Source organism: Eschrichtius robustus, chromosome 6 (genome assembly GCF_028021215.1).
Source record: "Eschrichtius robustus isolate mEscRob2 chromosome 6, mEscRob2.pri, whole genome shotgun sequence".
Taxonomy (NCBI): Eukaryota; Metazoa; Chordata; class Mammalia; order Artiodactyla; family Eschrichtiidae; genus Eschrichtius; species Eschrichtius robustus.
Genome location: NC_090829.1, coordinates 121,362,072 through 121,389,831, shown reverse-complemented (window position 1 = coordinate 121,389,831; position 27,760 = coordinate 121,362,072). Strand labels below are relative to the sequence as shown.

The window sequence follows — 27,760 nt, the reverse complement described above, 5'->3', positions numbered from 1 at the left end:
TACCATCTGACATCACAAGAAATCTGGAGGTTTCAGCAGAGGTTAATTCAGTGGAACAATGACGGAGACATAATCAAGAATTTAGGTGTTTTCATTGTTTTATTGTACTATCTTTAGCTTGTCAATCATAGCTTGCCTCATGGTCCCAAGATAGATGTGACATTTCCAGCAATCACATGTAGACATAATAACATTCAACAAAGAAGACTAGTAGTCCGCTATGAACCTTTATTTGATTAAATATAGAGAAGTTTTCAAGAAGTTGCCGATCAGCATCCCCTCATGTTCCATTGACCAGGGCCTAGTCATATGCCCATGAATAAAACTATCATTGACATGAGGAATGGTTGGAGAAGCCATGAGAAAATGGAGAGTTATTCTCAAACAAAATTAGAGACCAGCCAGCATGAAAAAATTAACACGTGTGGAAGAATAGATAAAAACAGTGTCTGTGATGAAATCTATTTTTATCAAGGACAGCAGTGATTCCATGTGTGGGTAAATTTGGGGAACCCGGATCTAAATAGTTACTAAGGAGCCTTGCCATTTACAAGATTTGGATACTCTGATTTAATCAGATGATTGGAAAGTTAAACATTCTAACATTTTTAAATAATATGTTTAATAGAGGTGAAATGTGCAATTATTGATCAGAGTATCCTGTTCACATCAATCATGAAAAGCTAGCTACATAGAAAGGAATCACTTCTGCTAAACGATGAACCTGAATAGTAGCACAGAAACCAAAAAGGAATATCCTACCGAGAGGAAATGCTGATCTGCTATGATCTTTCAGGAACATTTTTATCCTGTATATAGTCTTGGAGGAAAAAAAAAATTTATTATAGGTTTTATCAAGACATATATACATACAGATACATAAAGAACTCTTCAGAAGTTGATGAAGTCCTTCAAGAAACTCATTAACTTAAAGATATCACAAGGATATGAATGTAAATGCCTAAATTTCAGAACCAGCAAAAATACCATGCAAAATTTGGTTCTCCTTAGTCTGCCTTTTAAGGGTCCAAGTAAACCCTGAGTACCCCCAGCTTACTGAGGGATACAGAATGAAGACCAGAGCTAGAGTTTGTTTCCCAAGCAGTTGTATCCTAAAAGCACAGTAGCAAAGTAGAAATGTAGACAGAAGAGCAAAAATCACTCTTGTATTTCTAGTGGGCGCAAAATTTATTCATTTTTATGATTCTTTAAACTGCAAACAAATCACCAGTGAAGAAAACTTTGAAAATGCATGTTTCAGAGAAAGAGATGAAGTAAAAGAGAAGATGACTTGGGTCATGTAATTGAACTCTAATGTTATGGTCAGAGACGAGTAGGCAAGATAATCCCAACCCTTGACCACGAGACAGAATATCCCACAAATTCCCAATAATCCACTTATTCTTGTCTTCTTTCTACCCTTCTAAATCAGGGCATATTTCATTTATTTTATATTAAGAATGGAGAAGAAAAAGTAGATATAAATTAGTTGCTATAAGCTTGCTATCAAGCCTTCATAAACTATATAGAAAATTTTTCTCTGAAATCAGTGAAACTACTTTAGACCTATTCCTACTTAGAAGTCATCTATGAAAAATTACAAATTCACATTCTTTATTTTTTCAAACAGTAAAATAAGAATAAATGTCATGATACCATGTGATTTGGTTTAATTTGACACAAGTATCTGTGGTCTAGCCTAGGGAGTAGCGTGCTAAGTGGAACTCAGAAAAATCAGGTTCTAATTCTGGATATATCTTTGTGTTCTTGGAGAAACATTGTCTTTTAATTTCTCTTTCTTCCACCTGTGAAATAAAGATAATATTTGACATGACCTACTTTGTATAGGTGTAATAAGGATTAACAAGCGGATAACTGTGGAGAATTTCAAAGACATCTTACATAAACTGAACACAAATCATTTGAAGAAGGCTAACTTTTTTCTCTCATGTCATTTTTTGCTTTGCAGAAATGGCAGCATTATAGTCATATTTGACCTTCTCTTTGCCCAGTGGGTGTCAGATGAAAATGTAAAAGAAGAAATGATTCAAGGCATTGAAGCAAATAAATCCAGCCAACTGGTCACTTTCCATATTGATGTGAACAGCATTGATATTTCAGGTATCTGTGAACATTATTTGATTTCTTTGAATTGTTAAGCTATGAAATTAAAATTCTAGCTATGTACCAGGGGAGCAGTGAGATCACCCTGGACTTTAGAAACCTGTCTTATTGCCTGAGGTAACACATTTACATAAGACAAATAAAATATGGAGAAACTGTATTTGAAGAAAAATGTCAGTGAGAAAATGTTTGTAAAATATCAAACATCAAAAAGGTTCTGAAAATATTGGCATGCATAAATGTTTGTGGGTCTGATCACACTTTTGTCATTGGCCAAGCACACCCTGACTTTCCAGGAACCCTGCATTGGAAAGTGACACATTACTTTGTGATAGTCATATAGATATTATTAGATTACATAGTCAAGTGGCAAGTCCAGTCTCTGATTGAGGACTTAAAAGAAGGAAAGGAAGTAAAAAGAGGGGATTATGAGTTTGATTCATCCCAGTTACTTATAAAAAATAAAACTTTATTTTAAAATGATAAATAATTTTAAGATAAAAATAATCAAAGGGGAAGAGATATAGGGCATCAAAAATAATAGCAAGACAATAATGTCTATCAATGTTAGGCTATTCTAAATTTTCCATTTTAGTTATTTCCCATTCAATTTAATTCAACAAACATGTATACCGTATCCTATTTTGGTTGAAAACAATAGTAAGTTGCCAGGCCCATCCAGATCCACAATCTCTTATCTGTAAATCTTCAGGCTAAATATGTTTCAGAATTCAGAAATTTTTAGATGTTAGAAAGCTCATCAATATATAAATATCCACATCAAGTGGAATAAAGGCAAACAGCCTATTGCCAGTTCAAATAGTTTTGCTTCAGAATGAGATGTCAGTATAGATTTGCTCTTAAAGGAAACATAAAAAAACATCCATTTTTTAAATTTTGTTATAGTAGATACAAAATTGCAGACCTCTAGCTGCTTTTCTTTACAGCATGGGTTCATCAAGCACAGTACTCTTTCACTAAGCCCCCTACTATATCCTGCCGTGCCAGTTCAGTGAGAAGACAGCTCAAGTTCTTAAGTGCCCCTTCTACTGATGGTTTGGTCCCCTGTGGCACAGCTGCTGGAGCAGAGACTGTTTTGGATTTTTGTCTGATTGAAATGAGCTGAAAACTACTACTATTATTAGCTACAACAGGTGGTTTTTCTATCAACACATTTACTCCTCATACCAATCTTATTACACAGTATCTTTACTACCCCCATTTCACAGATGAGACAACTAACATACAGAAAATTTAGCTATTTCGAGGTGGATGGAGGATTCTGACCCACGTGGTCTTAGCCTAATATCTGCGCTCTTAGCACTTATATTAGAGTTTCTTTGTAATAGTTTTGTCTTTAAACAATGTTGATTATTTTTCAATAGTCAATTTTCTTCCAGAAAGGTGGTATCTTGCTATCTTTATTTGAATAGGCATCAGTTTCTGGAGGTGTGCTGAGGCAAATGAATTGACAGGTGTGCTGAAACTTATTGTCATGACTCTCTACGGTGGGACTATTTGGGAGAGGGGAGTTTGTGGTTTTAAAATTTTTATTTATGCAATAAAACCATATCCTTTGAATTAACTTAGAATAAGGATCATAAATGCAATAAACTATATCACAACATCAACTCAAGAATATGATCCAGAAGTTGAAGTTACATTTAACTTGTTGAACTATGTTAAAACACATTTGTAAACATAATACGAAGCTTAATTTTAGGTATTTAAGTTTAATATTCACTTGCATCATGTGAATTTTCAAATTTATTATATTTTTAAATTGGTTAATAATTTCACAGATACCTTTGATTTTTATATAGTATACTGTCAAACCAAACATAATGAAAATTAAAATATTATCTTCTTTATGATAATATCTTATAAAACTTATTTTATCTTCTTCATCAATAATCTACCATATATCATTTATGAAACTGCTACAGATCTTTTAGAAAGAAGACAATGCAGTAATGAAGAAATAATGTAATAAACAATCTAGTTAGTAGAAGAGGACATACCTCTTAACCCACTTACCATAAGTATTGTTTTGAATGAAAACAAATTAATTAGATCATAAGATATGCTTTGGTTTTCTTTATTTTTAAAGAAAAATAGTTGTCATTATATTTTTAAAAATATTAAACATGTTAATGGGTGAAGAAAATAGCTAGTTTTTATCTTTTATGTGAAAAGCACTTTATACTTAAACAGTACTTAGTTCCCTGTAGATATTATCATGTGTAAGATTATTTTGGCATCCACTTGTTTCAGTGCAAAGCCATTGATTCTAGGTCTGACAAGATATGGTGTGTTATATTGTCCCTCTTAAATATAAATTATTCTATATAATTATGATGAATAAATAGATATCTTTCTTTTTTTTTTTTTAGTGTTGTTTTCTGCTTTTTTTTTTTTTAAAAACATCTTTATTGAAGTATAATTGCCTTACAATAGTGTGTTAGCTTCTGCTTTATAACAAAGTGAATCAGTTATACATATACAATATGTTCCCATTTCTCTTCCCTCTTGCATCTCCCTCCCTCCCACCCTCCCCATCCCACCCCTCTAGGTGGTCACAAAGCACCGAGCTGATCTCCCTGTGCTATGCGGCTGCTTCCCACTAGTTATCTATTTTACATTTGGTAGTGTATATATGTCCATGACACTCTCTTACCCTGTCACATCTCACCCCACCCCCTCCCCATATCCTCAAGTCCATTCTCTAGTAGGTCTGTGTCTTTATTCCCGTCTTGCCACTAGGTTCTTCATGGCCTTTTTTTTTTTTTTCCTTAGATTCCGTATATATGTGTTAGCATACTGTATTTGTTTTTCTCTTTCTGACTTACTTCACTCTGTATGACAGACTCTAACTCCATCCACCTCATTACAAATACCTCCATTGCATTTCTTTTTATGGCTGAGTAATATTCCATTGTATATATGTGCCACATCTTCTTTATCCATTCATCTGTCGATGGACATTTAGGTTGCTTCCATGTCCTGGCTATTGTAAATAGAGCTGCAATGAACATTTTGGTACATGACTCTTTTTGACCTATGGTTTTCTCAGGGTATATGCCCAGTAGTGGGATTGCTGGGTCGTATGGTAGTTCTATTTGTAGTTTTTTCAGGAACCTCCATACTGTTCTCCATAGTGGCTGTATCAATTTACATTCCCACCAACAGTGCAAGAGTGTTCCCTTTCCTCCACACCCTCTCCAGCATTTATTGTTTCTAGATTTTTTGATGATGGCCATTCTGACAGGTGTGAGATGATATCTCATTGTAGTTTTGATTTGCATTTCTCTAATGATTAATGATGTTGAGCATTCTTTCATGTGTCTGTAGGCCATCTGTATATCTTCTTTGGAGAAATGTCTATTTAGGTCTTCTGCCCATTTTTGGATTGGGTTGTTGGTTTTTTTGTTATTGAGCTGAATGTGCTGCTTGTAAATCTTGGAGATTAATCCTTTGTCAGTTGCTTCATTTGCAAATACTTTCTCCCATTCTGAGGGTTGTCTTTTGGTCTTGTTTATGGTTTCCTTTGCTGTGCAAAAGCTTTTAAGTTTCATTAGGTCCCATTTGTTTATTTGTGTTCTTATTTCCATTTCTCTGGGAGCTGGGTCAAAAAGAATCTTGCTGCGATGTATGTCATAGAGTGTTCTGCCTATGTTTTCTTCTAAGAATTTCATAGTGTCTGCCCTTACACTTAGGTCTTTAATCCATTTTGAGTTTATTTTTGTGCATGGTGTCAGGGAGTGTTCTAATTTCATACTTTTACATGTACCTGTCCAATTTTCCCAGCACCACTTATTGAAGAGGCTGTCTTTTCTCCACTGTATATTCTTGCCTCCTTTATCAAAGATAAGGTGACCATATGTGTGTGGGTTTATCTCTGGGCTTTCTATCCTGTTCCATTGATCTATATTTCTGTTTTTGTGCCAGTACCAAACTGTCTTGATTACTGAAGCTTTGTAATATAGTCTGAAGTCAGGAAGCCTGATTCCCCCAGCTCCATTTTTCGTTCTCAAGATTGCTTTGGCTATTCGGGGTCTTTTGTGTTTCCATACAAATTGTGAAATTTTTTGTTCTAGTTCTGTGAAAAATGCCAGTGGCAGTTTGATAGGGATTGCATTGAATCTGTAGATTGCTTTGGGTAGTAGAGTCATTTTCACAATGTTGATTCTTCCAATCCAGGAACACGGTATATCTCTCCATCTATTTGTATCATCTTTAATTTCTTTCATCAGTGTCTTATAATTTTCTGCATACAGGTCTTTTGTCTCCTTAGGTAGGTTTATTCCTAGATATTTTATTCTTTTTGTTGCAATGGTAAACGGGAGTGTTTTCTTAATTTCACTTTCAGATTTTTCGTCATTAGTGTATAGAAATGCAAGAGATTTCTGTGCATTAATTTTGTATCCTGCTACTTTACCAAATTCATTGATTAGCTCTAGGAGTTTTCTGGTAGCATCTTTAGGATTCTCTATGTATAGTATCATGTCATCTGCAAATAGTGACAGCTTTACTTCTTCTTTTCCGATTTGGATTCCTTTTATTTCTTTGTCTTCTCTGATTGCTGTGGCTAACACTTCCAAAACTATGTTGAATAATAGTGGTGAGAGTGGGCAACCTTGTCTTGTTCCTGATCTTAGTGGAAATGGTTTCAGTTTTTCACCATTGAGGACAATGTTGGCTGTGGGTTTGTCATATATGGCCTTTATTATGTTGAGGAAAGTTCCCTCTATGCCTACTTTCTGCAGGGCTTTTATCATAAATGGGTGTTGAATTTTGTCGAAAGCTTTCTCTGCATCTATTGAGATGATCATATGGTTTTTCTCCTTCAATTTGTTAATATGGTGTATCACGTTGATTGATTTGCGTATATTGAAGAATCCTTGCATTCCTGGGATAAACCCCACTTGATCATGGTGTATGATCCTTTTAATGTGCTGTTGGATTCTGTTTGCTAGTATTTTGTTGAGGATTTTTGCATCTATGTTCATCAGTGATATTGGCCTGTAGTTTTCTTTCTTTGTGACATCTTTGTCTGGTTTTGGTATCAGGGTGATGGTGGCCTCGTAGAATGAGTTTGGGAGTGTTCCTCCCTCTGCAATATTTTGGAAGAGTTTGAGAAGGATAGGTGTTAGCTCGTCTCTAAATGTTTGATAGAATTCACCTGTGAAGCCATCTGGTCCTGGGCTTTTGTTTGTTGGAAGGTTTTTAATCACAGTTTCAATTTCAGTGCTTGTGATTGGTCTGTTCATATTTTCTATTTCTTCCTGGTTCAGTCTCGGCAGTTTGTGCATTTCTAAGAATCTGTCCGTTTCTTCCAGGTTGTCCATTTTATTGGCATAGAGTAGCTTGTAGTAATCTCTCATGATCTTTTGTATTTCTGCAGTGTCAGTGGTTACTTCTCCTTTTTCATTTCTAATTCTATTGATCTGAGTCTTCTCCCTTTTTCTCTTGATGAGTCTGGCTAATGGTTTATCAATTTTGTTTATCTTCTCAAAGAATCAGCTTTTAGTTTCATTGATTTTTGCTATTGTTTCCTTCATTTCTTTTTCATTTATTTCTGACCTGATCTTTATAATTTCTTTCCTTCTGCTGGCTTTGGGGTTTTTTTGTTCTTCTTTCTCTAATTGCTTCAGGTGCAAGGTTAGGTTGTTTATTCGAGATGTTTCCTGTTTCTTGAGGTAGGCTTGTATTGTTATAAACTTCCCTCTTAGCACTGCTTTTGCTGCGTCCCATAGGTTTTGGGTCGTCGTGTCTCCATTGTCATTTGTTTCTAGGTATTTTTTGATTTCCCCTTTGATTTCTTCAGTAATCACTTCGTTATTAAGTAGTGTATTGTGTAGCCTCCACGTGTTTGTATTTTTTACAGATCTTTTCCTGTAATTGATATCTAGTCTCATAGCGTTGTGGTCGGAAAAGATACTTGATACGATTTCAATTTTCTTAAATTTACCAAGGCTTGATTTATGACCCAAGATATGATCTATCCTGGAGAATGTTCCATGAGCACTTGAGAAAAATGTGTATTCTGTTGTTTTTGGGTAGAATGTCCTATAAATATCAATTAAGTCCATCTTGTTTAATGTATCATTTAAAGCTTGTGTTTCCTTATTTATTTTCATTTTGGATGATCTGTCCATTGGTGAAAGTGGGGTGTTAAAGTCCCCTACTATGATTGTGTTGCTGTCGATTTCCCCTTTTATGGCTGTTAGTATTTGCCTTATGTATTGAGGTGCTCCTATGTTGGGTGCATAAATATTTACAATTGTTATAGCTTCCTCTTGGATCGATCCCTTGATCATTATATAGTGTCCTTCTTTGTCTCTTGTAATAGTCTTTATTTTAAAGTCTATTTTGTCTGATATGAGAATTGCTACTCCAGCTTTCTTTTGATTTCCATTTGCATGGAATATCTTTTTCCATCCCCTCACTTTCAGTCTGTATGTGTCTCTAGGTCTGAAGTGGGTCTCTTGTAGACAGCATATATATGGGTCTTGTTTTTGTATCCATTCAGCCAGCCTGTGTCTTTTGGTGGGAGCATTTAATCCATTTACATTCAAGGTAATTATCGATATGTATGTTCCTATTCCCATTTTCTTAAATGTTTTGGGTTTGTTATTGTAGGCGTTTTCCTTCTCTTGTGTTTCTTGCCTAGAGAAGTTCCTTTAGCATTTGTTGTAAAGCTGGTTTGGTGGTGCTGAACTCTCTCAGCTTTTGCTTGTCTGTAAAGGTTTTAATTTCTCCATCACATCTGAATGAGATCCTTGCTGGGTAGAGTAATCTTGGTTGTAGGTTTTTCTCCTTCATCACTTTAAGTATACCCTGCCACTCCCTTCTGGCTTGCAGAGTTTCTGCTGAAAGATCAGATGTTAACCTTATGGGGATTCCCTTGTGTGTTATTTGTTTTTTTCCCCTTGCTGCCTTTACTATGTTTTCCTTATATTTAATTTTTGACAGTTTGATTAATATGTGTCTTGGCGTGTTTCTCCTTGGGTTTATCCTGTATGGGACTCTCTGTGCTTCCAGGACTTGATTAACTATTTCCTTTCCCATATTAGGGAAGTTTTCAACTATAATCTCTTCAAATATTTTCTCAGTCCCTTTCTTTTTCTCTTCTTCTTCTGGGACCCCTATAATTCGAATGTTGGTGCGTTTAATGTTGTCCCAGAGGTCTCTGAGACTGTCCTCAGTTCTTTTCATTCTTTTTTCTTTATCCTGCTCTGCAGTAGTTATTTCCACCATTTTATCTTCCAGGTCACTTATCCTTTCTTCTGCCTCAGTTATTCTGCTATTGATCCCATCTAGAGTATTTTTAATTTCATTTATTGTGTTTTTCATCATTGCTTGGTTCCTCTTTAGTTCTTCTACGTCCTTGTTAAGTGTTTCTTTCATTTTGTCTATTCTATTTCCAGGATTTTGGATCATCCTTACTATCATTATTCTGAATTCTTTTTCAGGTAGACTACCTATTTCCTCTTCATTTGTTAAATCTGGAGTGTTTTGACCCTGCTCCTTCATCTGCTGTGTGTTTTTCTGTTGTCTCATTTTGCTTATCTTACTGTGTTTGGGGTCTCCTTTTCACAGGCTGCAGGTTTGTAGTTCCCGTTGTTTTTGGTATCTGTCCCCAGTGGCTAAGGTTGGTTCAGTGGGTTGTGTAGGCTTCCTGGTGTAGGGAACTAGTGCCTGAGCTCTGGTAGATGAGGCTGGATCTTGTCTTTCTGGTGGGCACATCCACGTCTGGTGGTGTATTTTGGGGTGTCTGTGGCCTTATTATGATTTTAGACAGCCTCTCTGCTAATGGATGGGGCTGTGTTCCTGTCTTGCTAGTTGTTTGGCATAGGGTGTTCAGCACTGTAGCTTGCTGGTCGTTGAGTGATGCTGGGTCTTGATGTTGAGATGGAGATCTCTGAGAGATTTTTACCGTTTGGTGTTACGTGGAGCTGGGAGGTCTCTTGTGGACCAGTGTCCTGAAGTTGGCTCTCCCACCTCAGAGGCACGGCCCTGATGCCTGGCTGGAGCACCAAGAGCCTTTTGTCCACACGGCTCAGAGTAAAAGGGAGAAAAAATAGAAAGAAAGAAAGAGGCTATAATATAGTGAAGTAAAATAAAGCTATTGTAAAGCAAAGCTATACAGACAAAATCTCACCCAGAAGCATATACATATACACTCACAAAAAAAAAGGAACAGGGGAAAAATTAATATATCCTGCTCCCAAAGTCCACCTCCTGAATTTGGGATGATTCGTTGTCTATTCAGGTATTCAACAGATGCAGGCACATCAAGTTGTTTGTGGAGTTTTAATCCGCTGCTTCTGAGGCTGCTGGGAGAGATTTCCCCTTCTCTTCCCTGTTCACACAGCTCCTGGGGTTCAGCTTTGGATTTGGACCCGCCTCTGCGTGTAGGTCGCCTGAGGGCGTCTATTCCCCGCCCAGACAGAACGGGGTTAAAGGAGCAGCTGCTTCGGGGGCGCTGGCTCACTCAGGCCGCGGGGAGGGAGGGGTACGGAGGAGGCGGGGCGAGCCTGCGGCAGCAGAGGCCAGCGTGACGTTGCACCAGCCTGAGGCGCGCAGTGCCTTCTCCCGGGGAAGTTGTCCGGGGATCACGGGACCCTGGCAGTGGCGGGCTGCACCGGCTCCCGGGAGGGGCAGTGTGGAGAGTGACCTGTGCTCACACACAGGCTTTTTGGAGGCGGCAGCAGCAGCCCCAGCGTCTCACGCCCATCTCTGGGGTCCGCGCTGATCGCCGCGGCTCGCGCCCTTCTCTGGAGTTCGTTTAGGCGGCGCTCTGAATCCCCTCTCCTTGCGCGCAGCGAAACAAAGAGGCAAGAAAAAGTCTCTTGCCTCTTCGGCAGCTGCAGACTTTTTCCCGGACTCCCTCCCAGCCAGCTGTGGTGCGCTAACCCCTTCAGGCTGTGTTCACGCTGCCAGCCCCAGTCCTCTCCCTGCGATCCGACCGAAGCCCGAGCCTCAGCTCCCAGCCCCACCTACCCCGGCGGGGGAGCAGACAAGCCTCTCGGGCTGGTGAGCGCTGCTCGGCGCCGAGCCTCTGTGCGGGAGTCTCTCCGCTTTTTCCTCTGCACCCCTGTTGCTGTGGGATCCGCGCTGTTAGCTGCGGCTCGCGCGCGTCTCTGAAGTTCGTTTAGGCGGCGCTCTGAATCCCCTCTCCTCGCGCACCAGGAAACAAAGAGGGAAGAAAAAGTCTCTTGCCTCTTCGGCAGCTGCAGACTTTTTCTCGAACTCCCTCCCTGCTAGCTGTGGTGCACTAGCCCCCTTCAGGCTGTGTTCATGCCGCCAACCCCAGTCCTCTCCCTGCGATCCGACCGAAGCCCGAGCCTCAGCTCCCAGCCCCCGCCCGCCCCGGCGGGGGAGCAGACAAGCCTCTCGGGCTGGTGAGTGCTGGTCGGCACCGCTCTTCTGTGCGGGAATCTCTCCGCTTTGCCCTCCGCACCCCTGTGGCTGCGCTCTCCTCCGTGGCTCCGAAGCTTCCCCCCTCTGCCACCCGCAGTCTCTGCCCGCGAAGGGGCTTCCTAGTGCGTGGAAATCTTTCCTCCTTCACAGCTCCCTCCCACTGGTGCAGGTGCCGTCCCTATTCTTTTGTCTCTGTTATTTCTTTTTTCTTTTGCCCTACCCAAGTACGGGGGGAGTTTCTTGCCTTTTTGGAGGTCGGACGTTTTCTGCCAGCGTTCAGTGGGTGTTCTGTAGGAGCAGTTCCACGTGTAGATGTATTTCTACTGTATCTGTGGGAAGGAAGGTGATCTCCGCGTCTTACTCTTCCGCCATCTTCTCTCCTAGATATCTTTCTTAAATGGGTAAAATAAAGCAAATATTTTGCATAGGTAAATTTATAGAGAGAATACATAGAGATTCTGGAAATTCATCAAATGTACCACAATCAAATTATAATTAAATAAATAAATAGGAACATTCAGGATGAGAAAGGATGAAATGGAAACTCTGGTAGATCAGATGCCCTTTGAATGAATATTCAAACTGCACTCGATGTTTTGTAATATATTTATACTCTAAGCCCTAACTTCAAACTAACTTTACTTTATTCCAGCATCTTTGGAGAATTTCTCTACGATAAGTCCTGCAACAACTTCAGGTCAGTACTTACGGCATTTCAAAATGTATAATTTGGTGACCATAAAACTTTATGACATTAGGCAAGGATTCAATTTTTTTTCTGGCGGCTCTTTCTAAATGAGATATGTAGTCTTCATATCATGTATAAAGCATACATTTGGTTAGGAATAACATAGTTCATAATATTGCAAAGTTCATAGTGCCTAGTTATATATACAAGGACATGCATTTCCGATTCCAACGCTTCTTTCATATTTTAAATTCTATATACGTATGTATGCATATATGATGTGTGAGAGTGTGTTTGTGTGCGCCTGTGTGTGATCTCAAAATATGGCTCTGATCATGCAGCCTGGGAAATGAAACCCTGACATCTGTAAGGTCACTATGAATGAGGGAAAGGAGTTTAAAATATAATGAAATGATAACTTTCAAAATGTATCGTACTCTTTGGAAAGGACAATCTAAAGTTTAATGTTAACTTTGCTCTATTCCAGCATTTTCTCCACCCTATGTTTCTAACTACAATTGGTCACTACCTCTTCACTTTGTCTTATCAAGATCATACTGACTATCAAAAGAGTGCTTTGAGAAATTATCAATCATTTAAAAACTAACCTGAGTTATGTTAAAATGGAAAATCATTCTGTTGTAGAAAAATTATTCAAATTGAAGTCAAAAGATTTGAACACTAATCCTGTCAACTACCAGAATCACTGGGCATTTCACCTTCTGAAAATCTGCTTCCCATAAATTGTAAATAATAAAATTTTCTAAATATTTTAGAAGTCATCACACGTATCAAATTCATATAAAAATGATTTTTAAAGTATAAGTTGTTATAAAACTATAACCATATTACTTTTAATGTTATCCATAATCATGACCATTTTTATAATATTTGAAAAATCTATTTGTTTGAAGTATCTACTTGGACCAGGTACCATATTTTACAAACATTATCTCATTTAATTTTCAGAATGATTCTGTAGAGAGTAATATTTTTTCCACTTAAAATTACATAAGTAATAAAGAATGTGCCCAGAGTCACACAGCTATTAATTATCAAAGCCAGGAATTAAAAGGAATTCCTCTGGACTCCAAAGCCCATGGCCTAAGCATATCTCAAGCTCCTACTTCAAACAACAACAGATTAATCTAGAACATTTTAGTCTACAGTCATTATGAAATTAATAAATTCTTATGTTTAGTTATTGATAATTGAAAACTACCATCTTCATTATTTAAAAAGTAAGCACATCTAAAAACCTCTGCTCTACAGCTCTAAAAATCAGTAAAAACATAAAAGATTTATTTTTAGCTCCAGATACAAATGATATATTCTTGTTAGTAAATATTAATAATTCATAGTAATTTTTAAAACTCTCAAGTAAAATATTAAACAGAAGGAATTTCTAATAATCAGTTTTAAAGTGTAATTGTTATTTTTATGTCATTTATTTTTACAGACAAGCTAACTACCAGCAGTCCTCTGGCAACTCCAGGTCAGTTTTAATATTATTTCTCTTATTTAAAAAGAACTTTTCGCTAATATTTCATTTTGACTCCTGAGAATTCTCTGATAACACAGCAGTTAACAGTACCCTTATTTAATAGATAAGAAAACTAGAGCATCAAAGTTTATATTTTTAGCCTAATAGTTTACCAAAAAATAACAATATATTTGAGGCGATCAAGGCCTGGATTATCTGATCTCACTTCAGTCCTTCGTCTATTAGAACCATGGTTATTACCTTTTGCTAAGAATGCCACCAATAGGATCAAAATGTCTGCCAGAAAGGATGTAGGTTTCATAGGATGTGAGGGAATTTTTTCTCTAATTATTCTCTCTGCATGCAAGGGAGACGTGCTTGCTCTCTCCTCTTAACACGGTGTGGTTGCCAAACCAGTACCAAAGTTGCCTTGGATTCATTCATTCAGCAATTTTTCATTAAATGCCTACCTTGTGCCAACTCCTGGTATGTATTTGTAATGTGACAATTTTTCTGGATTCCTAGTAATTGTCTACTGTTCCTTTGTCTATGTGCTGGTTAACCATAATGTCTTCTCTGGTCCTAACTTAATCTTCGTGTTAAGTGGTCTGGATATGAACCTAATCTCTTTAGGTAAACTCCATAAAGGCAATACTGTGTGGATCGTCAGCTCCAAAAATAATACTGCCATTTTTATGTTATTAGAATTTATATCAAATGTTACATACGTACAAGGAGAGAACATTTGTGAAATTATAAATGATCTCTGAGTAACACAATAATTCTTGGATAAAATGGTTGGTGTGATGTTTGAAAAGCAGAATGATATATGAATCATTAATCAAAATGCTTTATGAAACAAATCATCCCACCTCTAAACCTATAGAGGTCTTTTATGGTAGGATAAGCCTGCCTGGGGTTGTATTATCCATATAGTAGCACAACATATTGAAAAATAAAACTGCTCTTCAGCCCATAGTCCCTTACCCAAGGTAGAAAACTACTTACAGCCTCTAAAATCACCTCTCAACACACTTTCAGAAAATGATTTTAGGATCTATAGTGACTAATTCCTTTAATCTAAAAATAAACTGAAAAAATAATTTTAATATATTTTGAGAAATTTATTTCTAAAACTTTAAAAGTCAGCAACAAATATCTAAATTAGTGCTCTGTTTTCCATTTATCTGTCTGTTTACTGATTCACTGAGTGATTCATACAACCCACAGTTATTGAGGACCTCTTAGGTATTAAAATGCCCTAAGAGAAATATGTGGAATGACTTGGGGGGTGGGGGGGAAACAGTGTTAAAGCAAGAAATCCTTGGGCTTAAGTTTTCCCCCTTACTCTCCTAAAGACAAACCCACCAAAATTATAAAAAGTGGCTGAACCATATGACCAGTTCCTTGCAGGACTATGTCTTGTCCAAAACGTCCATAAGACATTTGTCTACACCAAAAAGGTCCTTGATAATTTGGTCCTGTCCAAAATCATTTGGCATGGACCAAATATGCTCATGGACATTTTTTATATAGGACCAAATTTTAAGGACCTTTTGGAATGGACCAAATGTCTTATGGACCAAAATATCTCACAGGCCAAAGGTCTTGTGACATATTGGCCAGTATCAAAAGTTGGCTAACAGCCCAGTTTCTTCTGGCCAAAGGAGATGGAGAATGGGGAACAGAGAGCATGAGTGTAATACTCAACCCATACTTTTCTCTCCTAGGGAGTGGAATAGAAATCTCCTTTCCTACATGTAAACTATAAGAATGGGATCAGTACATATTTAGTCCTATCTTTCACTCTTTATGTAAGCATTTGATAATCAAAATGAAGACCAAAAAGTAACATACATTTTTCAAGCATTGAAAGTGTGTGGGTGAATCCACCATAACCATTTCCACCAATTGCTGTACACGTCGGTTTTGATAAGCTACTTAGTCTTCTTGAACTTTGTATTTATTATCTGAAAGACAAAGATTTAAATATATATCTTAGAGTGGTCGTGAAGAAGAGAAATAATACAAATACAAATTAATGACTGGCATAAAGAGGGACACATGTTAGATCCTTTCTCCTTTCGCCCTTCAGACTTAGACCAAAAAAAAAAAAGCAGCTGGATACTTTTTTAAAAACACTTTTCAAAAACTAAACTAAGGAGCTTCCCTGGTGGCACAGTGGTTAAGAATCCGCCTGCGAATGCAGGGGACACGAGTCCGAGCCCTGGCCCGGGAAGATCCCACATGCTGCAGAGCAACTAAGCCCGTGCACCACAACTACTGAGCCTGCGCTCTAGAGCTCATGAGCCACAACTACTGAAGCCCACGCACCTGGAGCCCGTGCTCCTCAACAAGAGAAGACACTGCAGTGAGAAGCCCGTGCACTGCAATGAAGAGTAGCCCCCGCTCACCGCAACCAGAGAAAGCCCACACACAGCAACAAAGACCCAACGCAGCCAAAATAAAAATTTTAAAAATAAATAAATAAATAAAAAACAACAAAGTTTAAGACAAGATTACTGTATTCAGTAATGCTCATTTTAATCTGATCAATTATTTGACCAAAAAACCTCCATATCCAAAGCTTTCCTGTTATTGGAGACTGTATTGAATTACTTTACTCAATCCTCAAAAAATTATAATAAGGCAAGTAGGTGGCAAAATATCACATTCCCTCTTTTACTGGATCCATGAGTCCCCAGTCATCCTTCCCATTTATTCCTCTCATATGTCAAGATACTATAGATCTATAGAAGGGAAAGAGACAATTAAACTTGAAAACCGCAGTTTCCAAGCAATAATGTATTATGAATATGCCTTTCAGGGATGTTAACTTTATTCTCATTTTTTATATGCCTGGAAGACAGAGTGTGAGAAAAATCAGCAAATGCATGCATCATATACCTGGGCGTTAGTAATATTATAAATTCTGCCACAGAGAATTTTTATATGATAGTTGGTACAAAGTCCATGAGGATTATGTTCTATTGCTCAACTGTCTTTGTTGCCAATTACTGTAAAGTTTTACTAACCCATTTGGAAGAGTAAAGGGAGAGATGGGAACGAAGGTTGCCTTATACCGATTGATTTCTGGCTGCTACAGTGTGCCTGAGAGGGCTCTTTTGGGCAATTGTTCATATGCTTGAAGGGTTTCTAGAATATGCATTGTTCTAGTCTTTTGTTGCTTACTGTGTAGGGAATGATTGTGAAAAAACAGAAGTTTCACTATCATGGGCTTTCTCAATCTCCAACAAAATGCAATTTGCCACAATTCCACTATGTGGAGTGGTTTGGGGACTGAAGAAAAGGAACTGGCTGATTTGGTGAAGAACATAAAATTGGGTCAAGAGAAGCTACGGCAGAATTATACTCCTCAAATGAATTAATTGCCCCAGGACGAAGACACAGGCACTGTAAACACCAAATGTATTTTGACAAGTATTTTTTTCTCTGCATTTGGGAAAAAAATATACATATATTGCTAAGCATTCTCCTCTAATTTATGACATTGCTATGCACATAATAACAGAATTAAAGTATCTTTCCACTATAATTTCATTTGAATTGACCAGTCATAGTCTTGCTAAATAGATGAAATTTGTTCTTTTAAAGTAGATGAGAACTTCTGTAAGGTGATATCTCTTTTTCTAATACAGTACAGTGAAATGAACTTGGTCTCTCAAGGCAGGCATTCATGGATTCAGGTTCTGATTCCATTACTAAGTAAGCTATTAAAGGAGACAATTACTAGGAATTGGGTTTAATTTGTCTCATCTTTGGCCACCAAGCATTATTACCCGTATTTAAGTAACAGAGAAAATAAAAATCAAAGATTTCCAAAATGTGATTTTCAAATTACTGTCTTGTGTGTAACACTTCTTGTAACTGGTTTGGAAGAAAACAAATAATGGATTTCAGTCTTTTTGTCCTCCACCATGCTTAGCACAGAGTCTGCACAAAGTAGGCACAAGAGATTCCTCACCCCAAATCACTGGACATTGATATGACTGTGAATCACTCTGAAGTAATCACATTTCAGTGTGTACTGACTCCTTCATAATACAAATATAAACAGTTACTTAAAACCTTCCATTTGCAGAATTCCAAATAATGCTAATTTACTGGTGGGTTTTCATAATTTGCCAAAAAATTAATATCCAGAAGATAAAATACCATATAGATATAAAAATATGCCAATCTTTTTCCCACTTAAGAAAACAGCAACTAATATTCAGACAATTTGAACAGCTTTTAATAAACAGAACCAATTGTTATTTTTTTTGTGCACATTTCCTTAAATAGAATTTCTTAACTCCTTTGCTAAAAATTCCCTCTTGAGAAGTACAGTACATATTTCCTAGAAAAGAAGAAATACTAGAGCAAAAATTAAGGAATGAAATGGCAAACTAAGTAGTACACAAATCAAAGGACTCTAGTTTTAAGAATGGAAGGTCATTTTAAAAAACTGGCATCTGGCTAATTTCTGTAATAGTTAATGTATTAACCAATGGTTTTGTTGGGAATTGAAATCATATATGTGTACATAAGGAGATGAGACGGAGACAGCAGACTAGGTAAAAATAAAATCTGATAAAATCCCAAAACACACTTCCTTTATATAACAAAACTATATTCATATTTTCCATATTGGTTTTTATTTTTTAACATCTTTATTGGAGTATAATTGCTTTACAATGTTGTGTTAGTTTCTGCTGTATAACAAAGTGAATCAGCTATATGTATACATATATCCCCATATCTCCTCCCTCTTGTGTCTCCCTCCCACCTTCCCTATCCCACCCCTCTAGGTGGTCACAAAACACCTAGCTGCTCTCCCTGTGCTAGGCGGCTGTTTCCCACTAGCTATCTTTTTACATTTGGTAGTGTATATATATCCATGCCACACTCTCACTTCATCCCAGCTTACCCTCCGCCCTCCCTAGGTCCTCAAGTCCATTCTCTACGTCTGCATCTTTATTCCTGTCCTGCCCCTAAGTTCTTCAGAACCATTTTTTTTTTTTTTTTAGATTCCATATACATACATTAGCATACAGTATTTGTTTTCTCTTTCTGACTTTCTTCACTCTGTATGACAGACTCTTAGTCCATCCACCTCACTACAAAGAACTCAATTTCATTTCTTTTTATGGCTGAGTAACATTCCATTGTATATATGGGCCATATCTTCTTTATCCATTCATCTGTCAATGGACATTCAGGTTGCTTCCATGTCCTGGCTATTGTAAATAGAGCTGCAATGAATGTTGTGGTACTTGACTATTTTTGAATTGTGTTTTTCTCAGGGTATATGCCCAAGAGTGGGATAGCTGGGTCGTATGGTAGTTTTATTTTTAGATTTTTAAGGAACCTCCATGCTGTTGTCCACAGTGGCTGTAACAATTTACATTCCCACCAACAGTGCAAGAGGGTTCTCTTTTCTCCACACCCTCTCCAGCATTTATTGTTTGTAGATTTTTTGATGAGGGCCATTCTGACTGGTGTGAGGTGGTACCTCATTGTAGTTTTGATTTGCATTTGTCTAATGATTAGTGATGTTGAGCATCCTTTCATGTGCTTGCTGGCAATCTATATATCTTCTTTGGAGAAATGTCTATTCAGGTTTTCTGCCCATTTTTGGATTGGGTTGTTTGTTTTTTTGATATTGAGCTGCATGAGCTGCTTGTAAATTTTGGAGATTAATCCTCTGTCAGTTGCTTCATTTGCAAATATTTTCTCCCATTCTGAGGGTTGTCTTTTCATCTTGTTTATGGTTTCCTTTGCTGTGCAAAAGCTTTTAAGTTTCATTAGGTCCCATTTGTTTATTTTTGTTTTTATTTCCATTTCTCTAGGAGGTGGGTCAAAAAGGTTCTTCCTGTGATTTATGTCATAGAGTGTTCTGACTATGATTTCCTCTAAGAGTTTTATAGTGTCTGGCCTTACATTTAGGTCTTTAATCCATTTTGAGTTTATTTTTGTTTACGGTGTTAGGGAGTGTTCTAATTTCATTCTTTTACGTGTAGCTGTCCAGTATTCCCAGCAACACTTATTGAAGAGGTTGTCTTTTCTCCATTGCATATTCTTGCCTCCTTTATCAAAAATAAGGTGACCATATGTGCGTGGGTTTATCTCTGGGCTTTCTATCCTGTTCCATTGATCTATATTTCTGTTTTCGTGCCAGTACCATATTGTCTGGATTACTGTAGCATTGTAGTATAGTCTGAAGTTCAGGAGCCTGATTCCTCCAGCATGGGTTTCCTTTCTCAAGAGTGCTTTGGCTATTCGGGGTCTTTTGTGTTTCCATACAAATTGTGAAATTTTTTGTTCTAGTTCTGTGGAAAATGGCATTCATAGTTTGATAGGGATTGCATTGAATCTGTAGATTGCTTTGGGTAGTAGAGTCATTTTCACAATGTCGATTCTTCCAATCCAAGAACATAGTATATCTCTCCATCTGTTTGTATCATCTTAATTTTTTTTCATCAGTGTCTTGTATTTTTCTGCATACAGGTCTTTTGTATCTTTAGGTAGGTTTATTTCTAGGTATTTTATTCTTTCTGTTGCAGTGGTAAATGGGAGTGCTTCCTTAATTTCTCTTTCAGATTTTTCACCATTAGTGTATAGGAATGCAAAAGATTTCAGTGCATTCATTTTGTATCCTGCTACTTTACCAAATTCATTGATTAGCTCTCGTAGTTTTCTGGTAGCATCTTTAGGATTCTCTATGTATAGTATCATGTCATCTGCAAACAGTGGCAGTTTTATTTCTTCTTTTCTGATTTAGATTCCTCTTATTTCTTTTTCTTCTCTGATTTCTGTGGCTAAAACTTCCAGAACTATGTTGAATAATATTGGTGAGAGCGGGCAAGCTTGTCTTGTTCCTGATCTTAGAGGAAATGCTTTCAGTTTTTCACCATTGAAAACGATGTTGGCTGTGGGTTTGTTATATATGGCCTTTATTATGTTGAGGTAAGTTCCCTCTATGCCTACTATCTGGAGAGTTTTTATCATAAATTGGTGTTGAATTTTGTCGAAAGCTTTTTCTGCATCTGTAGAGATGATCATATGGTTTTTCTCCTTCAGTTTATTAATCTGGTTTATCACATTGATTGATTTGCATATAATGAAGAATCCTTGTATTCCTGGGATAAACCGCACCTGATCATGCTGTATGATCCTTTTAATATGCTGTTGGATTCTGTTTGCTAGTATTTTGTGGAGGATTTTTGCATCTATGTTCATCAGTGATATTGGACTATAGTTTTCTTTCTTTGCGACATCTTTATCTGGTTTTGGTATCAGGGTGATGGTGGCCTTGTAGAATGAGTTTGGGAGTGTTCCTCCCTCTGCTATATTTTGGAAGAGTTTGAGAAGGATAGGTGTCAGCGTTTCCCTAAATGTTTGATAGAATTCGCCTGTGAAGCCACCTGGTCCTGGGCTTTTTTTTTGTTGGAAGATTTTTAATCACAGTCTCAATTTCAGTGCTTGTGATTGGTCTGTTTATATGTTCTACTTCTTCCTGATTCAGTCTCGTAAGGTTGTGCTTTTCTAAGAATTTGTCCATTTCTTCCAGGTTGTCCATTTTATTGGCATATAGCTTCTTGTAGTAATCTCTCGTGATCCTTTGTATTTCTGCAGTGTCAGTTGTTACTTCTCCTTTTCCATTTCTAATTCTATTGATTTGAGTCTTCTCCCTGTTTTTCTTGGTGAGTCTGGCTAATGGTTTATCAATTTTGTTTACCTTCTCAAAGAACCAGCTTTCAGTTTTATTGATCTTTGTTACTGTTTCCTTCATTTCTTTTTCATTTATTTCTGATCTGATCTTTATGATTTCTTTCCTTCTGCTAACTTTGGGGGTTTTTTTCTTTCTCTAATTGCTTTAGGTGTAAGGTTAGGTTTTTTATTTGAGATTTTTCTTGTTTCTTGAGGTAGGATTTTATTGCTATAAAGTTCCCTCTTAGAACTGTTTTGCTGCATTCCATAGGTTTTAGGTCATCGTGTTTCCATTCTCATTTGTTTCTAGGTATTTTTTTATTTCCTCTTTGATTTCTTCAGTGATCTCTTGTTTATTTAGTATTGTTTAGCCTCCATGTGTTAGTATTTTTTACAGATATTTTCCTGTAATTGATATCTTGTCTCATAGTGTTGTGGTTGGAAAAGATACTTGATATGATTTCAATTTTCTTATATCTACCAAAGCTTGATTTGAGACCCAAGATATGATCTATCCTGGAGAATATTCCATGAGCACTTGAGAAGAAAGTGTATAATGTTGTTTTTGGATGGAATATCCTATAAATATCAATTAAGTCCATCTTGTTTAATTTATCATTTAAAGCTTGTGTTTCCTTATTTATTTTCATTTTGGATGATATGTCCATTTGTGAAAGTGGGGTGTTAATGTCACCTATGATTATTGTGTTACTGTTGATTTCCCCTTTTATGGTTGTTAGCATTTTCCTTATGTATTGAGGTGCTCCTATGTTGAGTGCATAAATAATATTTATAATTGTTATATCTTCTTCTTGGATTGATCCCTTGATCAGTATGTAGTTTCTTTCTTGGTCTCTTGTAATAGCCTTTATTTTAAAGTTTATTTTGTCTGATATGAGAATTGTTATGCCAGCTTTTTTTGATTTCCATTTGCATAGGATATCTTTTTCCATCCACTCACTTTCAGTCTGTATGTGTCCCTAGGTCTGAAGTGGGTGTCTTGTAGACAGCATATATACAGGTCTTGTTTTTGTATCCATTCAGCCAGTCTTTTTCTTTTGGTTGGAGCATTTAATCCATTTACATGTAAGGTAGTTATTGATATGTATGTTCCTGTTACTATTTTCTTAATTGTTTTGGGTTTGTTATTGTAGGTCTTTTCCTTCTCTTGTGTTTCCTGCCTAGAAAAGTTCCTTTAGCATTTACTGTAAAGCTGGTTTGGTGGTGCTGAATTCTCTTAGCTTTTGATTGTCTGTAAAGGTTTTAATTTCTCCATCAAATCTGAATGAGATCCTTGCTGGGTAGAGTAATCTTGGTTGTAGGTTTTTCTCTTTCATCACTTTAAATATGTCCTGCCACTCCCTTCTGGCTTGCAGAGTTTCTCCTGAAAGTTCAGCTGTTAACCTTATGGGGATTCACTTATATGTTATTTCTTGTCTTTCTCTTGCTGTTTTTAATATTTTTTCTTTGTATTTAATTTTTGATAGTTTGATTAATATGTGTTTTGGGATGTTTCCCCTTGGATTTATCCTGTAAAGGACTCTCTGTGCTTCCTGGACTTGATTGACTATATCCTTTCCCAAACTAGGGAAGTTTTCAACTATAATCTCTTCAAATATTTTCTCAGTCCCTTTCTTTTTTTCTTCCTCTTCTGGGACCCCTATAATTTGAATGTTGGTGCATTTAATATTGTCCCAGAGGTCTCTAACACTGTCCTCAATTCTTTTCATTCTTTTTTCTTTATTCTGCTCTGCAGTAGTTATTTCCAGTCTTTTATCTTCCAGATCACTTATCCGTTCTTGTGCCTCAGTTATTCTGCTATTGATTCCTTCTAGAGAATTTTTAATTTCATTTATTGTGTTGTTCATCACTGTTTGTTTGCTCTTTAATTCTTCTAGGTCATCATTGTTAAAAATTTCTTGTATTTTCTCCATTCTATTTCCAAGATTTTGGATCATCTTTACTATCATTACTCTGAAGTCTTTTTCAGGTAGACTGCCTATTTGCTCTTCATTTGTTTTGTCTGGTGGGTTTTTACCTTGCCCCTTCATCTGCTGTGTGTTTTTCTGTCTTCTCATTTTGCTTAACTTACTGTGTTTGGGGTCTCCTTTTAGCAGGCTGCAGGTTCATAGTTCCTGTTGTTTTTGGTGTCTGCCCCCAGTGGCTGAGGTTGATTCAATGGGTTGGGTAGGTTTCCTGGTGGAGGGGACTGGCACCTGTGTTCTGGTGGATGAGGCTGGATCTTGTCTTTATGGTGGGAAGGTCCGTGTCCGGTTGTGTGTTTTGGGGTGTCTGTGACCTTATTATGATTTTAGGCAGTCTCTCTGCTAATGGGTGGGGTTGTGTTCCTGTCCTGCTAGTTGTTTGGCATAGGGTGTCCAGCACTGTAGCTTTCTGGTCATCGAGTGGAGCTGAGTCTTAACATTGAGCAGGAGATCTCTGGGAGAGCTTTCACCATTTTATATAATGTGGAACCAGGAGGTCTCTGGTGGGCCAGTGTCCTAAACTCGGCTCTCCCAACTCAGAGTCACAGGCCTGACACCCGGCCAGAGCACCAAGACCCTGTCAGCCACATGGCTCAGAAGAAAAGGGAGAAAAAATGAAAAAATGAAAGAAAAAAATAAAATAAAATTATTAAAATAAAAAAATTGTTAAAAATAAAAAAAATTAAAAGTAATAAAACTAGAAGAAAGAAAGAAAGAAGAAAGCAATCAAACCAAAAAACAACTCCACTATTGATAACAAGCATTAAAAACTATACTAAAAAAAACCAATATATGGATAGACAGAACCCTAGGATAAATGGTACAAGCAAAGCTATACAGACAAAATCACCCAAAGAAGCATACACATACACACTCACAAAAAGAGAAAAAGGAAATATATATATATATATAAATATATATATATATAAATAAATATATATATATATAAAGGAAGAGAGCTACCAAATCAATAAACAAATCTACCAATGATAATAAACTGTAGATACTAAATTAAGATAAACATAAAACCAGAAACAAGTTAGATGCAGAAAGCAAACCCCAAGTCTACACTCGCTCCCAAAGTCCACCGCCTCAATTTTGGGATGATTCGTTGTCTATTGAGTCATTCCATAGATTCAGGGTACATCAAGTTGATTGTGGAGATTTAATCCGCTGCTCCTGAGGCTGCTGGGAGAGATTTCCCTTTCTCTTCTTTGTTTGCACAGCTCCAGGGGTTCAGCTTTGGATTTGGCCCTGCATCTGCATGTAGGTCACCTGAGGGTGTCTGTTCCCGCCCAGACAGGACGGGGTTAAAGAAGCAGCTGCTTCGGGGCTCTGCCTCACTCAGGCCGGGGGGAGGGAGCGGTGTGGAGGAGGCGGGGTGAGCCTGCGGCGGCAGAGGCCAACGTGACGTTGCAACAGCCTGAGGCGCGCCAAGCGTTCTCCCGGGGAAGTTGTCCCCGATCACGGGACCCTGGCCGTGGCGGGCTGCACAGGCTCCTGGGAGGGGAGGTGTGGAGAGTGACCTGTGCTCGCACACAGGCTTCTTGGTGGCTGCAGCAGCAGCCTTAGCGTCTCATGCCCGTCTCTGGGGTCCGTGCTGATAACCGCGGCTCGTGCCCGTCTCTGGAGCTCGTTTAGGTGGCGCTCTGAATCCCCTCTCCTCGCGCACCAGGAAACAAAGAGGGAAGAAAAAGTCTCCTGCCTGTTTGGCAGCTCCAGACCTTTTCCCGGACTCCTTCCCGGCTAGCTGTGGTGCACTAGCCCCCTTCAGGCTGTGTTCATGCCGCCAACCCCAGTCCTCTCCCTGGGATCCGACCGAAGCCCGAGCTTCAGCTCCCAGCCCCGCCCGCCCCAGTGGGTGAGCAGACAAGCCTCTTGGGCTGGTGAGTGCTGCTCGGCGCTGAGCCTCCGTGCAGGAATCTCTCCGCTTTGCCCTCCGCACCCCTGTGGCTGCGCTCTCCTCTGTGGCTCCGAAGCTCCCGCCTCTGCCACCCGCAGTCTCCGCCCGCGAAGGGGCTTCCTAGTGTGTGGAAACCTTTCCTCCTTCACAGCTCCCTCCCACTGGTGCAGGTCCCATCCCTATTCTTTTGTCTCTGTTTTTCCTTTTTTCTTTTGCCTTATCCAGGTACGTGGGGAATTTCTTCCCTTTTGGGATGTCTGAGGTCTTCTGCCAGCATTCAGTAGGTGTTCTGAAGGAGTTGTTCCACATGTAGATGTATTTCTGATGTGTTTGTGGGGAGGAAGGTGATCTCCATGTCCTACTCCTCCGCCATCTTGAAGGTCTCCCCCCCATATTGGTTTTGATATGAGGAAATTCTCTTTATTCATGGACCAAGACAGCTGAAGAGTGTTTATACACCAGAATCTGGAGATATACAGAGTACAGTCTTGACATAATATAATATTTCCACCTTCAAATCAAAATATTTCAAACTAGAGTCATTTTCTAATCCCACCAGCTGTTTCTCTTATAATCACTAACATGATTAATGACCGTTGGTAATTCAACTGGCCACTCCAAAAGTGTACTTACCATCCTTAGCATCCCCTTAGCCACCACTCTCTGTTCAGGGGCACATCTGTTCACTAAAGCTCATCAATTCTACTTGTAAAATAGCAATTGAAATATGCCCCATCTCTTCTGCAAGTGCAAGAGTTGAGTTCCAACCCTCATCAACTTTCACCTTGACCATTGAAACAGTTTCTCAGTTGGTCTGCTCTCTTCACATGATTCTCCACTTGGTCCTGGAATTGCCTTTATGAAACATGGACTGGTCATATCACATATATATGTAAACACTTTCAATGCCATTGCTTATAGAAAAATAGTTTAATATGTTAAAAGATTTTTTAAAAGTCCCCCAGAATTTGGCACTAAACTCCCTTCCTGCCATAGCTTCAATAAACATCCCAACATCTAGATAAGTTAGAGTCCTCTGTTGTGCATATATTAATATGCTCTTGTCATATCACTATGTATACATTTCACATACCTCTCTTCCTTGTGCATTTCTAAGCATCCTTCAAAATTTAGTTTATGTGAAGATGCTTTCAATCCCTGCCTCAGAAGGAAAATAATCCATGGTGTAACCCAGTCTTTGATGTTCCCATATCACTTTTTTCCCATATCACTTTTTTCTGCATCATTTAAAAAATTTATTAATTAATGAACCAGTCTCCAACTAAACTCCAAGCTCCATGAGAATAGTCTCTGCCTTACTCATCCTTTTATCTCTATCCCTTAAAAATCCATGACACAAATAAGTAGAAATAAATACTCATGGAGTGAATGAATGATCATTAATGAGATCAAAAGATCCCAAGGGGTGTCACTTGCCAGTGTGGTTTTGAAGTTCAATCTATAAAGTTCAATAAGCAACAGACAAAATATGAAACATCAGGAAGTGAAGTTCCCATGAGAAGCATTAGATCAGACAAAATTATAATTTTCCTAGTTATATCCCCAAATCTATTCTTATAGATGCTGAACACTTAGAATTCTATTAACTACTGTTAAAATGAGACATAGAATTTCTAGAATAATGCCCTTTTTTTCTCATTTATTTATTTATCAAGCATTTATGGAATACTATCAACACTATGCCTTTCATGGATTAGGGACTCAACAATTAAGGACTCTCTTGATGAGTATCTCATAATATGCATATGTGTTTATTCAATACCATTTTTTATCATTTTTTATTCTCTTAAGGGGGAGTATTTTGTCATTTGGGAATGGCTCTGGTTTTTACCCTTTCCTATTTTAGATGTTAGGTGATCCTTGAATTTCCCAATGATTTATATCCACTTTAATTACAGACAATTACAAAAGTTCAATTTAGTTGTATATATACTCAGCAACCCTGTCTATAATGTTCCTAATTAAATATTACCTTAGCAGATTTATTGACAGAAGCACTTTTTTTCCTCCAATTAATTTCTTGGAGTATAAGGAGAAATTTCAGAATCAAATATATGTTTAAAACCCAGCAGATGGCAGTGCAATGCTGGTTTTAAGATTAAGAACAATAACAAAAAATGTTATTGAGCTTAAAGATTTTCCAAAAACTTTAAACTGTCATTGTTATTCTAATCATAGACAAAAAATATTCAAATTCTCACATTGCTTAGAAAAATAAAAACATATGTGTTTATCTAGTGGGCATAAAAATATATTTTTAGAATTGCACCTAAAATTTCCAAGTCAATTTCTAGAAGTAAAATGTGTTTCTCAGTCCATCTCTATATCTAGAAATGTGGAAGAGGAGAAGGAGAAGGACAGGACAGGCTGAGAGGTGCAAATTGATCAGATCATGGCCAGAGTATGGCATGGAGCCC

General features: G+C 37.7%; 1 protein-coding gene across 2 annotated transcripts in view; it reads left to right on the top strand.

Annotated features, from left to right (window-relative positions):
* TMPRSS15 (transmembrane serine protease 15) overlaps positions 1-27,760 on the top strand; it is a 143,403-nt gene that overhangs the window by 7,350 nt on the left and 108,293 nt on the right. Inside the window, exons 4-6 of one of the 2 annotated variants that reach the window (XM_068545722.1) lie at positions 1,970-2,121; positions 12,203-12,247; positions 13,698-13,733. In XM_068545722.1, the coding sequence (XP_068401823.1) occupies positions 1,970-2,121; positions 12,203-12,247; positions 13,698-13,733 (233 nt within the window). The remainder of the gene's footprint in view (positions 1-1,969; positions 2,122-12,202; positions 12,248-13,697; positions 13,734-27,760) is intronic. The other variant, XM_068545723.1, reaches the window with a different exon arrangement.